General features: G+C 35.2%; 1 protein-coding gene across 1 annotated transcript; it reads left to right on the forward strand.

Annotated features, from left to right (window-relative positions):
- The first annotated feature begins 12,470 nt into the window (after positions 1–12,470).
- On the forward strand, positions 12,471–15,147 carry LOC102805843 (carbohydrate sulfotransferase 11-like). Its single transcript, XM_006815760.3, has 3 exons — positions 12,471–12,582; positions 14,030–14,121; positions 14,350–15,147. Exons 1-3 carry the CDS (start codon positions 12,480–12,482, stop codon positions 15,145–15,147), a joined length of 993 nt encoding a protein of 330 aa, XP_006815823.3. The 5' UTR covers positions 12,471–12,479.
- The last annotated feature ends 602 nt before the right edge of the window (positions 15,148–15,749 follow it).

The following is a 15,749-nucleotide window of genomic DNA, read 5'->3' on the forward strand; positions in this document are numbered from 1 at the left end:
CCGAAATACATATATATAGTGTTTCCATGTTTCGTCTGTTATTACTGTGGTATTCTGCTGCTGTAAATAATGCAAGATTTGTTCCGAAATTCAGTGTGTTGTGTGCACTCCAGGGTTATTCGTTTTTTTGCTCAAAACACCCCTATTTTTTAATGGCAGAGTCGAATAGTTTCACTCCCACTGGGAAATCTGCATTGTTACTTGAATGAGAGCTAACTAAACACATTTTCCAGACCGGCGAAAGTGTATGCAACAGCCAATTTTAACAGCATGTCACGTGATTTTAGTCTGAATGTCAACATCAAAAGAGGCTAATCCATTTACGCAGGTATAACTGGGAATAGAATATGTGAGGGATTGTATCAACAGAGATGTGTATAATGAAAAGTAACATCTATCCTTCTTTTGCATCGCTGAGCATTTCTGTTTTAGTATACTGGTTTGAAAATGTTGAATTTGCATGATTTGCAATGTGTTTTTTTACTGAAACTCCCCTATTGATCGAATCCCGGGTTTGAAAGAGAACGGCACACCACGTGATTCGTTTGAATACAATGGTGAAGGCACGCAAGCATGACTTACGTTGTCAGCAGTAGTCGCTGAGCTTCACGCTACAACTTCACTTGTGATGTTGCTTGTTAGCCGTGGATTGAATTAATCTTGATTACCGGTTAAAATGTTGCTTATTTGGCGTTGGTGATCTTTATTTGGAACTGGGTAACGTCGCCAGCAGAAACCTCCTGGGATTTTGATGTGATGGTTGCGCCTCCATGGCAATCGCTAATTTTACTACGGGTGGATCTTCCAAGAGCCCTTCGGGGTTTATAAAACTCATTCAACATACATAAAGTTCTCTCAATCGTAGTAGTCCATGTGACGTACACCTAATATGCCAAACATGTTGCTGAACGATTTTGCCAATGAAAACAAGCCGGTTGGCGATCCACTCCACTAAAAAAAAACTAGCAATATGTTTTCGGCTGTTGCCATGGTAGGACATGAACGTGAAGCTAACGTCGGTTTATAACTAAAACCGGGCACCGTATACAAAGTTCGCAAAAACATTCAGTCCTTAGAAGTCATTTTATTTTATTGCTAGGACGTATGCTGTTGTTAGGGATTGGTCAGTTACTTCGGCCTGGGGGTGGATCAGTAGGGGGGGTTACCCTGTTTTTGATTTTGCGAATGGGGGGGGGGGTCACCCTGTTTTCCACAATTCACACACGCGCTTATGCATATATTTTTTTTAATTTTATTTCAGAACAATAGATTAAAAAGTTAATCGTACAAATGTGTTCTTAATAATAACTATTACCCATATTGCCTATAAATTTGTTGATGCAAAAAATGTTATAGGCTAAATATTTTGGGGTTGAAGTTGACAAATAACTAACAGATTATGCAATGCAGCAGAGCCCCATGCAATTATACAGTTAAGTTTTGAACACATCCCAAGTCCATGTGATATCAGATTATTTTATTTAAAGTCTGAAGTCGCCATTGTATAAGATATTTACTGGATTTATCCAATTGTAGCTGGAGACGGAAAAACACAGCAATTAGTACAAAGAGCAGTGACAGTTTTTGTTCAGCAAATCAAAAATACCAAAATCCAACACAAATTTATACAAAAATCAAAGTGTCCTTTGTTTTCATAAGCACAAACTGCTTCAGGTGTAAAGCTTTCCTGGTCTATAAGATATGAAAGATATATTAAATCCAAATTAGTTTTCAAACCGCCTAGATTCAAATCCTCTTTTCCTATCTTATATAAAGGGCGTTTATTGAGTGAGTACTCCACAGCTTTGTTTTTATTTACTATCTTTAGCAGCATAGATTTCCCTACTTCCTGCAGCCTTTTCTGTAGTCGTTTTTTGGCTTTATGCTTCCCCTCCCCTCCTAAGGTGACTGGTCTATTAAATGCAAACACTAAAAATTACGGCAAACCACGATATTTTCAATGCACATCATACATTTTGTAATCATGTCAGAGCCAAAACTGTTAATGTTTCTTTGTTTTTCGGGGGGGTCAGCATGTTTTAAAATATAATGTTAGGGGGTCGCCCACTTTTTGTTGTTGATAGGGGTGGGTCAACTGAGATTTACAGCTGACAAAATGGAATCTGCCGACCCCCCCAGGCAGAGTAACTGAACAATCCCTTAAATTTATTATTTCCAACCGATAGTATTTTCTAGATTGCAGGCAGCATTTACAGTTCATTCAAAGTTCAAAGTTGCGTCGGGATTACGTTGATACAGTGTAACAATGTCGGCGTCGGTGATCTCTTACCGGTGTGCAACGTAGCCAAAATAAAAGGCATGAATACAAGACTAGTGGGAGGTAATAAATTTGGGGTCGAAAGTATTCAAAAAACAGTTTTTGGCTGTTGCCATGGTAGCTGTGGACCAGGATTGTTTTGCCAATTAGTGACGGTACGACCTGCCTGTCAATTATAAACAAAATTAGCCAAGCCAAAAAAAATCTCAGTAAATTGTTGCCCACACTCAAGCGGATTAGAATGAGCTACGTCCATGCTTTTTAATCATAGAAATGTAGGGTGTGATACATTTGGCGTGAAGGTATTAACACATTCAGTTGTTGGCTGTTTCCATGGTCAGAATTTGTTTTCAGATTTTACCAATAGTAACTTTGTGCCCACACTCAAGCTGAGCAAAATGAGCTATGTCTGAGGTGTTGTATCCAAAATTTGTAGGAGATACATTTCCTGATAACTAGGGTGAAGGTGTGACCTACCTGCTAAGTTTGAGCGAAATCGGCCAAGCCAAACAAATCACAGAAGAATTAATACGTGAAAACACCAGAAATCGCACACACACACAGATACACAAAATTAAAGTGATTTTAAGGGCAATCCAAGTGGAGCGAATCGCCGATACCATGTTCATTTGCATATTGACCGTGAAAATACCAAAAACATCATTACATGGGTGATATGCAAATTAGTTTTAGTCAAAATAAGTTACTGCTTAGAAGTACCATTACTGTTGTTCAAATTTCATTTCACTCGGCAAATATATTCATGTACCCAAACGTAAAGTATCGTACTTCTAAATATTGTTTATTTCTGCTATGTTTCGAAAAACGCTACTCTTGAACGGACTACTTTATTCGCTCTCAGACCTCATTTGCATATGGGGTGTGGAAGTACCGATTTTGATTTCAGGGACGAATCAAAATAAACTGCAGTATATATGTAATAATGTGGAATACTTCCTTTCACTGTGAACATTTTTTCGCTAAAATAAATTCCAGTGAAAATGCCATTTCCCTCATACTCTATTGAGACTTGACACAGCACAGTGAAAATTTGATTCACACCGTATGCTTAAAAACTTTTCATCGAAAATAAATTAAGTGAAATTCTGTGTGATTTCATGAGAGTTGAAAATGAAAAAATTATATGACACCCAACCCTACTACTCCATACACAATGTAACCACACCTCAAAAACATCCTTTCACCAGTGTATTCTATTTGAATTCATGAGAAATTTAAATAAACAAATTATATGACAACGAACTTAATTATAATTTCAACCTCTAGTTCAGCACTGATTAAATAAACTACCTCGTCTTTATGCCAACTTGAAGTTATTCAATGCCTACACCAGTGATTTCAAAATCTATGTTTCAATTCCAGGAATTTCACTTGCTATTAATTGTATGGGAGTGCCAGTCTTTTATTTTCTATTGTAATGTCAATTTCTTGTGATTACTCGGAAAATGAAGCTGTAACCACAGACCACAGTGCTGCAACTAAATCCTGGTATAAGCGCCGGTTAGGCAGTCTTGAACTATGCATGTGAAGCCAGCTGAGAGGTATATCCAATCCTATAGATTTCTCATTGTTTGGTAACTATTTGCTGCAAATGCAACAAAAATCAATATAAAAATATTACCCACACAGCATTCTACAGGTTACTTGTTATTATAGTATTGAATAGTATTATCACATTAGGTAATTCATATGTTTCACGGTTATTATTAGGTGTAAAGAAAGTTTGAAAATGGACTAAATAAACAACATCTTTAACCACCTGTGAACTGGTTTACCTAATATTTTGAAACAATTGTATAATTAATATGTGGCATAATGAGCGCTCTTTTTGAAACTTGGCAAACTACTTACGCAACTTTTCATAATATTCCGAACTGATGTGTTGCTGGAAAGTGTCGAGCTTAAGTGGGAGAGGTGTGGGCTTTTGTTCGTCAATCTCTCAGTTAAGTTATAAAAATTTAAGTCAACATTCTCCATTTGTGAGTCATTAAACTTCAGCTGTAGGCTGATGTCATCATTTTAGGAATTTACTGGAAAATTACCTAGACAAAATTAACCCCACTCAGTAGAATGTTATATTGACCGGTGATGTAATTTTAACATAGTTTCAAATGACCATGACTCCCCAATAATTCTGAACCATTTCAGTGCACTCTCCTCTCTAAACAACTATAATAACAACAATAATAGACCATGTATATGCCAACTTTTTAACCACCTTCCACTCTTTACTACTTTTGAACATTTTAATAATCCATTCCATGAAAATCATATCTTGCCAAAGACTTATCCGGTTATCATGTTGACAAATTGCACAGTCAATTTTAATTATAGATGGCTAGATTTTTGCAAATAATGTTATCAATGTGGAACTGACATATAATGATATACGCTCTGAAGTGGATGAATTAAAAAAAACTTAAAAACCGTGGTACACTTCATCTTCTCAAGTCAATAAGCATAAACTAAATGTAAAAGTAATTTTGACCAAGAAGTTCATAAACATTACAACTTGTACTTCGTAAATCTAAAAATATTATGAAAATTTTCGGCTCAAGTTGTTTAATTTAAAAATATCTATAGACGAGTTACTGAAACAGTCTCACGGGAAAATAGCAATATACCAAAGCAAATAAAATTGTTTAATACATATTTTGCAAAAATTACAACAACCAATATTGTTCCTATGAGTTACCTCAAAATTTCAAATACTAGTTCATTCTTTAAAATAACCAGGCCACGACAACATAAATTCTAAATTACTTAAATATGCCGCCTGTTACATTAAAGCACCATTGTGTTATTTATTCAACCCCCTTGTTAGTGAATATTTCCCAAATGAAATGAAAACTGCGAGAAATCCTTCACGACATTGATAAAGGATATTTCACTCTGAGCATTTTCTTGATCTGACCAAAGCATTTGATACCATCAATCATCAAATACGTTTGACAAAATTGCAATTCTATGATGTTCGCCGTACTCTACTGCACTGGTTTAAATGTTATCCGATATAACTCTCAAATACTTCCTCCTATGTCATGCGGTTTGGGGACCTGAGCAGCACCTAGTACATCACTATCAATTCTCAGTATACAAAAAACGCTAAATCGCAATATCAATATTAACTCAGTCAATTCGTGATGCATTCTTGACATTTTTGAACAATTTAAATATTAATACGCATACATGACCCAATGCTTAGCATAAACCCATATAAATAACAAGAGTACTTTTTGCTTTACCTAAACATAAATACCCAATTACCCCAATAAAATTATCAGTCTGCTCTACTCCTCTAATTATTTTTATTAGTTGTAGTTTTACCATTGTATTTTGGTTGATGTTATGATGCATTGGTTAAAGCATTGTTTTCGCCCAAAGTATACATTTTCTGTTATTTTATTAGTTCTGGGAGTTAGACTCGACTAAATTAAGTACTTCCCAGCCATGCCTGCATTGTATCATGTCCCTGTAATGAAACTTTTAATAATATGGCAATAAATAAATAAATTTCGCAAAATTTCACATTTCGCAAATATTCTGCTATTATAAGATCATTATTTAACGGTTATTTTATTTCGTTATTATTGACACATTATTTCAACATTGTTTGATAATTGCGCCTTTAATTTATCAATGTTTCACTACTAATTGATTACTTATTATTACAAATTACCTCACCATTATTTGCTTTATCCGTTGTAATTAATATTTTATGTCACCGTTATTTTGACATCTCGTTTTTAATACCACATGATTTCATTATTATTTGATCGTTATTTAACTATTCATTCGGTTATATTGTTTATTATTGTCACATTATTTCACCATTGTTTGGATATTTCATTATTATTACAACATAATTTCATGATTATTTTACGGATTGTATCATTATTTTGTTGTTATTTGCTCATTTATTTGATGTCATAATTTTGTTATTTAATATTTGTATTTAACATTCTATACCTGTGACATTCTTATAACATTGTTTGTCGTGGCCGTGAAACCATGTTTTTCCATGACAAAGAAGGCGACTGTTCTTAGCTACGAAATGGTCAGAATAGTTAGTGGTATAATAAATAAACTTCCAAATAAAGACATGCTAATGAAAATGTTGTTGGAACATATATAACAAACTGATTGGTTTACTCCTTCTGATTTTTTAAATTTTAAATGAATAAACATTACGTACTGATGTTCATCTCAACCAAAATCTATTCGATTGATCCATATGTAAATATTGTGAGAATTAATTCACAGAACTTTGAATTAATAATGAAAAATCATTGTCGAAATTTATTTTCATGGCAATCGGAACACACATCGCTACCACAATTTGTAAATATCAGTAATATATATTAGTTAAAATGAAAAGTAGTCGATGTTCATGCCGCCATACCTGTTTGAAAACAATGTGAACCACAGTACAGTGTTGAAGTTAGTTAAAAAGCGTATCAGGTAAATTGAAAACATTGTCAATAGTTTGGAAGGTGAATTTTCTGTGCATTTTACCTTGTTTGTACATTACAACATGTTGGGCAATAACTTATACAAGAATTTATTGAAATTGCCTCTGTTATTTATGTACCCACTGAACTTTGCGAGATCCATTTCCATTGATAACGCCATGTCAGGGCAGCTGCATTACGACGCCATCATACGACCAATACGTATGACCAAAAGTTCACTGAGTTCTATACGTGCAAAATTGACTGATCACGCTCTGGTAGACAGGTCGTTCATGGATCCGCTTTCCAGTGGCATATCTGCAGCCACAGCTATATGCGCTCATGCCACCATACCTGTTTGACTGTGCCATTTTTTACAGAGATTGCTGCTTTGATTGTGTAGCGTAAGTTGCGTCGAAATTGCTAAGTCGGCGAGAAACGTTTCACGGTAAGTTTGGTCATATTCATGGTCAAACGACTAGCCCACAGAACAATATGGAAGTAACATCGTCATCTTGTGTGAATATGCATGTTGTGCCCCTTTTACATTTCAAGAAACAAAAACACCACGAGTGAAACAGAGCATCTCGTTGTGGTCCACCCACTGTTACTGCTTCGAAAACGACCTGTCTTAATTTTAATATCAATGTGAATGCACAAAGGTAACGTAGCTCATTGTGACATGATCTATTAACCCTCTGGTCATTATCGCTACAGATAACATTAAAGTAAAAGAGGTAGTAGAAGATAACATAGGGTAAAGTCTAGACCTCTTCAAATGTGAACACTGATACATTGAGTGCTGCTTTTCCAATATTGTTAAAGCCAGTCTAGCTGAATCGACTTTATTTTTGAAATTAATTGATCTAACCGCAAACGTACAAATATATGTTTTCGAGGCAATACACTGCACGTGACTAAACGTTTGTTTTCATGGTCGACTACGATCGATAATGTCTGACCATTAATGACTGTTTTTGACTATAAAGATTTTGTTTGGTTTATAATCAAATACACCACTGTGTTTAGTTTAGCGTGGACATTTAGAGGTGAATATCATCACCATGATAATCCCACTCATATTCGTAAATGTTCTGAGAGCATTTGCCTTGCGTTATATATTCCTTTGAAGGCCTTTGACATAACATTTACAGGCCGGGTATTCAGTTGAGCTTGGTTGAGAACAGAAGTTTTTTTTTTTTTTTTTGAGAGGGGGGGCGTTTCCAAGCTACCCAATTTATATGTGTTGCTGGCCCTAGAATCATTGTGGTGCCATGAGTTGGTGATTAGAGGGATTTGGTGGTTGAATAAATTATATCAGTGACAGGTTGTCCATAAACGCCCATGTGTTATCCCCACAATACTGGTTGGCCATTACTTTTGACACAACCAGAATTGTCTCCAAGCAGCCATGGAAGCCAGGGGCTGCAATTGTCAAATTGGTACGCAATTCTCTAGTACTTCTTTGTTTCCAAAGATAAGACTGAGTTTCTCTAAGTTAATCCAAGACTAACTGCCTGCACTATGTTGTTTTAGTCATAATTCTTATTCGACGCCATCATTGTCACACTGGTCGCATGTTTATATTTTCATCCGTGGTTGAACTAATACATATTTGCATATTAATGCAACATTGCTTGCAGGTTCATATCGCATGGTCACATGACCATGTATTCGATGCCATTATTTTGACACAGCAAAATATTTTGAAGATATGCATATTAATACGATCACACGTGTATTATTGGTCAATGAAATGTAAATGCAAAACTAAAACCAAATTCAAGATGGCCGTTTAACCACATAGATAATCGAAACTAAGTTTGAAGGGATTATCCTAGAGATCTGTGTAATCGATATTAGGACATTTGCATCAGCCAAATAGTAACGGCAGTTTCTGAAAAGAATAACAATTCGACAACAATTGGCGTATAAACCTAAGTGATATGAAAGCATAAGGCAGGGTTTCACTGCACTTGCATCCATCCATTGTGTACTCATGGCATACATGCTCTGTTTATCATATACGGGCAACAAACATTCCATGTCTATCATCCATCAAACGTCGGCTGTAACCTCTGTGCATCCTCTGGGCATCCTCGCAACTTGCATTCGCTCCGCTTGAAAACTTAGAGGTAGGAAAGATAAGGTACATGGAAGGTCTATACATCGTTAATATAACGGAAATAGAAAAGATTTATAAGCGTATGCATCTTGTATTTAAAGTATTCAAAATGAACAAAAGGTTTGTATTTCGTATATTTAGGAAGTCTAGAATATGTCAAAAGTATGTAGAACACCTAATGGACAAGCAATGTTTTGTATAAAAATGGAAAGAAAATCATCTGGATTTCAGTATGAGTCTAGTAGCTGTGGTGTACATATCTCATCACTCCTGGTCTTCAATGTCATCATCATATGTTCGAAATCATAATAGCTGCATTCATTCAATAGCAGAACCACAAAATGTGTAGACTGTATCGAGTTTTAGACAGGAGAAGGAGGAAACATTCAAGAGCTGTGTGGGTTTGGAAATGGATAGTGAGAAAAATGGAGTTTGAACTGTATAACCAGTTGATGGTGGAGCCGAGGAATGAAAACCCTCATGAATTCCGTTATGTCATGATGTCATCAGCCATTTTTGACAAACTTTTTGACTGTCTGATACCCAGATTGACTAAGCCTAACACCATGGCCTGACCTTCAGGCACTATGCACCTGCTCTTCAGTTGAACGAAACTGGGATAAAATATGTTCACTTTCAGGACCCATTATGTAAACGAGTGAATTTACTTGAATTTCTGTGTCGTCCTTAGTCGGTTTTGACGCTAGTCAGTACCTGGCGAATCTTTGTTTCCATTCTGCCCATGCCTGTGGCCTCGAAAAATCCAGTGGTTCTGGTGGCTTTATGTGCAACATTTTCTGATCGTTCTGATCTTTCTTCGGGTAAAATAATTATGCAGGATTTCTCATCAATGTTTCTTGGTACTTCTTTGAGTTGATATCTTGATTCCATTCAAATCGATGGCTTAGATGGATCCCGCTTCTGACACCATGTCGCAAAGTAAGCATCAGGCGAATCTTAGAAGATGGTGAACAGCTATTTTATTAATAATACACATGCTATAATGACATCACAGATATTGCGTAACAATAGCCTCGATCACAAAGTAATGTTACTGGCTTGTAATAGCTCATATATATATTATTTGAATAATAACATGACAGCTACAGCCATGTTCAATAAGTTTTCTTCTTTCGGAAAAACCTTTACCACAATGACACTAGTAAGGATATTTTCCAGTATGCTTCTCGAGTGTTTCCTCAGTCCGGTCTTTGACTTGTAAACCTTGCAGATGTGTTCAGGAGGTTTCTTTATACATGTAGTAAACACTTGCCTGGTTACCATTTGAGTCATATACCCTTTCAGTATCCGTCCCAGCTGCATCATTTGAAACTTCGCCAGTCGCCACGCTCCCTGGGTCTGAATTATTCACATCTTCTGTCTCAGAACTTTTTAATATCAGCCCACCAGCTTCAATACTTTCCAGAAACTGCAAAGCTCCTAAAACCATGGGAACATACAGACAACCATCAATCATAATTTTTGGCACTAGTTAAAGCATTATAATTGTAGCCAGAGAATTTATCAATGCAACAGTTAATGTAATCTCCTAAGGGGCACCTGAGCAATACAGCCAGCCAGACAAACAAAGTGGGGCACTAGGCAGAGTTTTACATGAAATTTGATCCGGGGTGGGGCAACCATTTAGTATCCGCCAGCCTGTTGTACTCATGATTGGTTAGGTACAACGGAATGTGATCTATATAGACAACGCAATGAGGTGACCCTCCCCCCGTTGGTACATGTTGGTACCCCCAGCAATTTGACGGGCAGACGATGAAATGAGGTTAGTCGCATCTTGGACATAAAATAGAACACATGAACTGGTTGAGGCTACCATAGACGAAATACTCTAATGTTTTGTGATTTTGTTTTCCTGCACCAGGGGACGAGTCAAGTTGAAAATTTCATTAGAATGATTTCCAAATCCCATATTTCAAAACTCCGGGGGTGGGGGATCAGTAACTGATTGGCTGATTTCCTGATGGTCGGTGAAGGACTGTATATCAGATACATGAACAACGGCCATGTACAACCGTACATGTATAAGAATAGGACGTCCTGCTAGCCTGTTCGCTTCGAAAATTGGAATTGAGATTACTCTGCAAGTTTCGTAAATTGGTGGTTAACTTTCTCGAAATGAAATTGAACATGAACCTCACTAATCGCAGCATATTACACAGCATAACTTGGTGATTTGTTGAGAAAACGGGTAAAATACTTACTGTCGCTAACACTGCTTTTGGAGGCAGCCTGAACATCAAAATATGTCCATCCAAAGCTTGAGTTTTTACTTATTATTTTTTTTCATCAGTGACTTACTTGATCTGTTGATAGTTTGGCAAAAATATTTAGCCAAATAGTAACCCAATTATGCTGAAATCAGATAAACTGACGAACTGGTCAAGGAAATGACAACTTAGTTTCATTGAATGTAAATATAAAGTTCCGCACCATGGTTATAATGAACCTAAGATAAACTATGAAATGAATACCATTGTACTGGTGTCAGATGACACAGACGCAGATTTGATCGATGTTGAATGATCTAAATATCTTGTTCTTGAATCAAACTTTGATTACCGATTTTCCTAGAAATTTCATACGAAATCACGTGACATCAACATTGCTTAGTACAGTACAACTCCAGTGTCACAAAGACACACAGGCTGGGTATGACCTCAGAGTTCAGATAATGTTCGATCTGACAGACAGCCTGCTAATTGAGCTACCTGGGAATCAATGTAGTTCATCTTGGCTTTTGGCTATTTTATTATATGTTTATTTGAGTTAGAATATGAATATTTATAATTAGATCAATATAAAGAACTTGCATATACGGCTCACTGGCATTAATTTCTGAATGCAAATTGTATGAGAAAATTCTGAAATGTCAACGCCCAAGCAAGCAGTGTACTGCATTAATACATAATCTAATGAATATTCGAGGACTTTTAAAGCATATTCATTGGACACGACCTGTTTCGTACAAAAAATGTACAGTACTCACTCATATGTATATACGTTTGGGCGTTGCTTCAAATCGAATATAGCTCGACTAAGTCAGATATAAATTTAGATCGCAGAATGACTCTATATTCCAGTAGAGTGGAAGTAGTGGAAGGAACAATATTACCTGTATGAACATGCTCTGCTTCACACAGGAATTGGATTCACACATGCCTGATATGACCACACTGACATTGACACTATTCTATAACCTGATCCATTGCAGTGTTAGACTGGGCAGCAGACGATCGAAAGTAGTACGACATACCGTAGATCAGGGTCTAGTATCTAAACAATAACATTCCACGTAACACGGGAACTCTCATTACATAGGTTTAGTATTCATAATTGCATAGTGGCTGGCGTCCTTTTGCAGTTTTTTCTGATCAAAATTCTGGGTTTATATACCTGTAAATCAAAATTGTCCGTGCTGTTTCTAAAACTAATATAAAATCAAATACAATTTTACTATTAAAAATATCCAATTACGTATTCAAAAAAAATCGAATGTAATGTTTTCGAATGCAAGTACGTTTAGTATTACCTTTGTTAAAATATAATTACATTTACAATTATATTTAATTTATTGACAGATATGAAATGGTGTTATTTCCGAAATGGTATACGTGCAATGTATACGAAGTTGGTCGTTTTCATTTGTATAGTTCTAGTTATATGTCTAATTGCCGGATACACAGGTAACTACTACGAGACTATTCAACTAATCAATACATTGTGATTATCCAAGAAATATATTACTGACGTGTGGGATATGTCGCTGTACCACGTGATTATTGATTTTCTTTCTCGGCTAAACACATTTCATGAAGTTATGGTCTATTAAAATCGAGAACAATGTTTGAAATTAGTACTAATTTAATTTATTTATATTTAAGGTAGAGATGCAGGTTGGTGGGCACTTGGGAGTGAAATTTTTCTTTTAGCTTTTTATTATCCAAACAGTCTTAGACTGTAAACATTTTGTAGAATTGTGAATAGTGGAACATACTCAAAAAACGATTTTAAAATATAGATAACAGATGCAAACATTCTCTCTTTTGAATGCTTAGCAAGATTAAGCAAGACTGTACATAAATAATAAAAAAAACACGGTGAAAAAATAAATGACGGGATCTCCATATTATGCACTATATTTAACTTTTAACAAAACGATAATACATTTAAATTTGGAACTGTTACAGTCATTTTAATTATGAGCATTAGCAAACTTCTTACTGAGTGAATTTAATGCAAATTAGCAATTATCTCAGCTTCTTTTTAGTCCACATCCCAGAACTTAAAAAAAAAAATAGCTCCTAGACGCTTCGACCTTTTGTTTTGAAATTTTCACAAATGATTGACAATGTGTTTATCTTCAAAACGCCGTCGGGGCATTGTTTTTGGTTGAACAGTATTACAACAATCGTACAGACAACTAGCCTGGGTGTTAATTTATGCATAAACTTGAAGTAGTGAAATTTGAGCTGCTGCCCTGCAAAATTGACAACTGGTAGACAGTTTTCAAGACGGCACTTTCTTCATAGTAAACAGATGTTCCCATAAACCAATTTTGATAGGAAACAGAACATGATTTAGAAGCTATTTTTTTAAAATCACTTTTGACAAAACAAGCACATTTTTGTGCATATTTCAAACTACAATGTCCATAAAAAAATACTAACACAATTTTAAAATTCATACAATAAGCTTCCGAAAATATAGAGTTTTGTGGACAAAGGTCATCTTGGTTTCCTAATTAACTAATTAAAATATCTGTCAGGTAAACTGCATCTCTACCTTAATTTAGTTTTCCCAATTATCAAGCATCTTTGTCGGGTATGGGTAATCTTACAATTAACTAAAATCACAATATCAATGAGTTAGAAAACAAAAAATCATAAAATATATCCACACAAGAGTATGTTGTGGCCGTCCATGTTTAAAACTTGATATATGGAGAACAAATAATTAGGTCAGTGAGCAGAATGAATAAATAAATAAATGAATAAGTACAACTTCACATTAAAATTACGTCACTGAAGTTTATTTGAGCAATTATGTAAACTAATTATAAATTATACCACCGCTCCAATAATGAAAATTTAAGTTTTGATGCAAACGATGTTTGCGTTATGTGATTTTCAGGTACGTACAAGTTTCCGAAAATGGTTCATGTTACACAGGAACACATCGTTAGTATGCTGAGGAAATCTACAATCGTTACCGGTGATGTAATGGTACATTTTCTTCGAATCTGTTCTTAACTTTCATAAGTATATTTAGTTGTTTGAATATGTGGACATAATGCATAGTATATAGCGTAATCTATAAAGATCTATAGCTATAAAAGTAATGCAATTCAGTTGAATTAAAGATTTACTACATATACACGCACGCGCTAATAATCATCACACGCTGTACACGGTTGACTTGGCTAAAGTAAATGTGTTATTTTGTTCTTACAGAATAGCGAAATGGACAGAATACAGAAACAACGTAAGGACCTTCTTCAAGATATTTGCGCAGATATGAAATCGGATAACAGATACTATCATCAAACCAAAAAAGAGACTAAGTTGATCTTCAATGACGATTATAATATCCTATACTGTTATATTGCCAAAGTTGGTTGCACTAATTGGAAACGCATATTTATAGTTTTATCAGGGGTTCAAAATAGTACACTTAGTATTCCCCACACTGTAGCGCATACTCATAATCATTCAACTATTTCGCGAACAGGACATAGAATGCAAAACTACACTTCATTTTTATTTGTTCGTCACCCTTTTCAGCGACTATTGTCTGCATACAGAAATAAATTTGAAATACCAGACGAGCATCAATTTGAAAAGACGTTAGGGCGACGCATTATATCTCTTTATCGCTCTAATACAACTGATAAGAAACATGTAATGTTTTCCGAATTTGTTCGTTTTCTGTTAAATTCTAAAAGCAAGTCTAGTTTCAACAGTCACTGGGATTTCCAGCATAAAATATGTGCAGTGTGCGAACGTTCGTACGATTTCATTGGTCACTTCGAAAATATTGTAGAAGAATCAAATTATCTTCTTCGTTCCATTGGCGTTACTAATTTATCCTTCCCAGATGCGTTCAGTACTCATGCAACTAACAGTTCTGATGAAAATATCTATTTAAAATACTTCTCACAAATTCCACCAGATGACATAATTAAACTATATGAATTATATAAATGGGACTTTAAATTGTTTGGATATCCTTTTCCACAAGAACTATTTTAAGACCTATGTTCGTGATTGTTTTTTATGATCAATATTGTAAATCTGAAACTGGTAAGGACCTATTTACCTTAGGGCCTGCCTTTCTACTCTCCGCTAGTCAGGCCTAACCACATATCAAGACACCCATAATCAAATTTAAAACATTGTCCATTTAAAGGAAATATAATATCCCCTTCAAATATAACAGTATTGCACGTGTAATATATACTTTAGGAGTATTTTATTAGTTTATTTGCCTAATATGTATGATTGAATATTCAGAGGTTTGTTTATATTTTTTTATGTTTAGTAATGGTTATATCATTCCGCACACCTACTCAACACGCAATGCAATTCGATATATTATATATGTACATATAAACACAACAGGTTGTTTATACGGTTCGAAAGCCGAAATATAATGCCACATTAGATTTTGCACAATTAATAGTCATGTGATCTAATTGCCTTCTGCACTCATCGCATGTAATGTTTTAAGAGCTGCTCGTACCCTTATATTCGAGTCCTTAATTCATAAAATGAAAATCTTGTCCCAGCTAGGCAAAATTGTCCAATTCCGAAAGTATGTCACGTTTCGTATGTCATTTAAAAATAAATCGTCC

Source organism: Saccoglossus kowalevskii, chromosome 4 (assembly GCF_978046115.1).
Source record: "Saccoglossus kowalevskii chromosome 4, keSacKowa6.1, whole genome shotgun sequence".
Taxonomy (NCBI): domain Eukaryota; kingdom Metazoa; phylum Hemichordata; class Enteropneusta; family Harrimaniidae; genus Saccoglossus; species Saccoglossus kowalevskii.

Coding starts and splice junctions, on each gene's coding strand:
- LOC102805843 (XM_006815760.3), top strand. CDS start 12,480: ATGAAATGGTGTTATTTCCGAAATGGTATACGTGCAATGTATACGAAG. Junction 12,583..14,029: donor TCTAATTGCCGGATACACAG/GTAACTACTACG, acceptor TGTGATTTTCAG/GTACGTACAAGTTTCCGAAA. Junction 14,122..14,349: donor TCGTTACCGGTGATGTAATG/GTACATTTTCTT, acceptor TTGTTCTTACAG/AATAGCGAAATGGACAGAAT.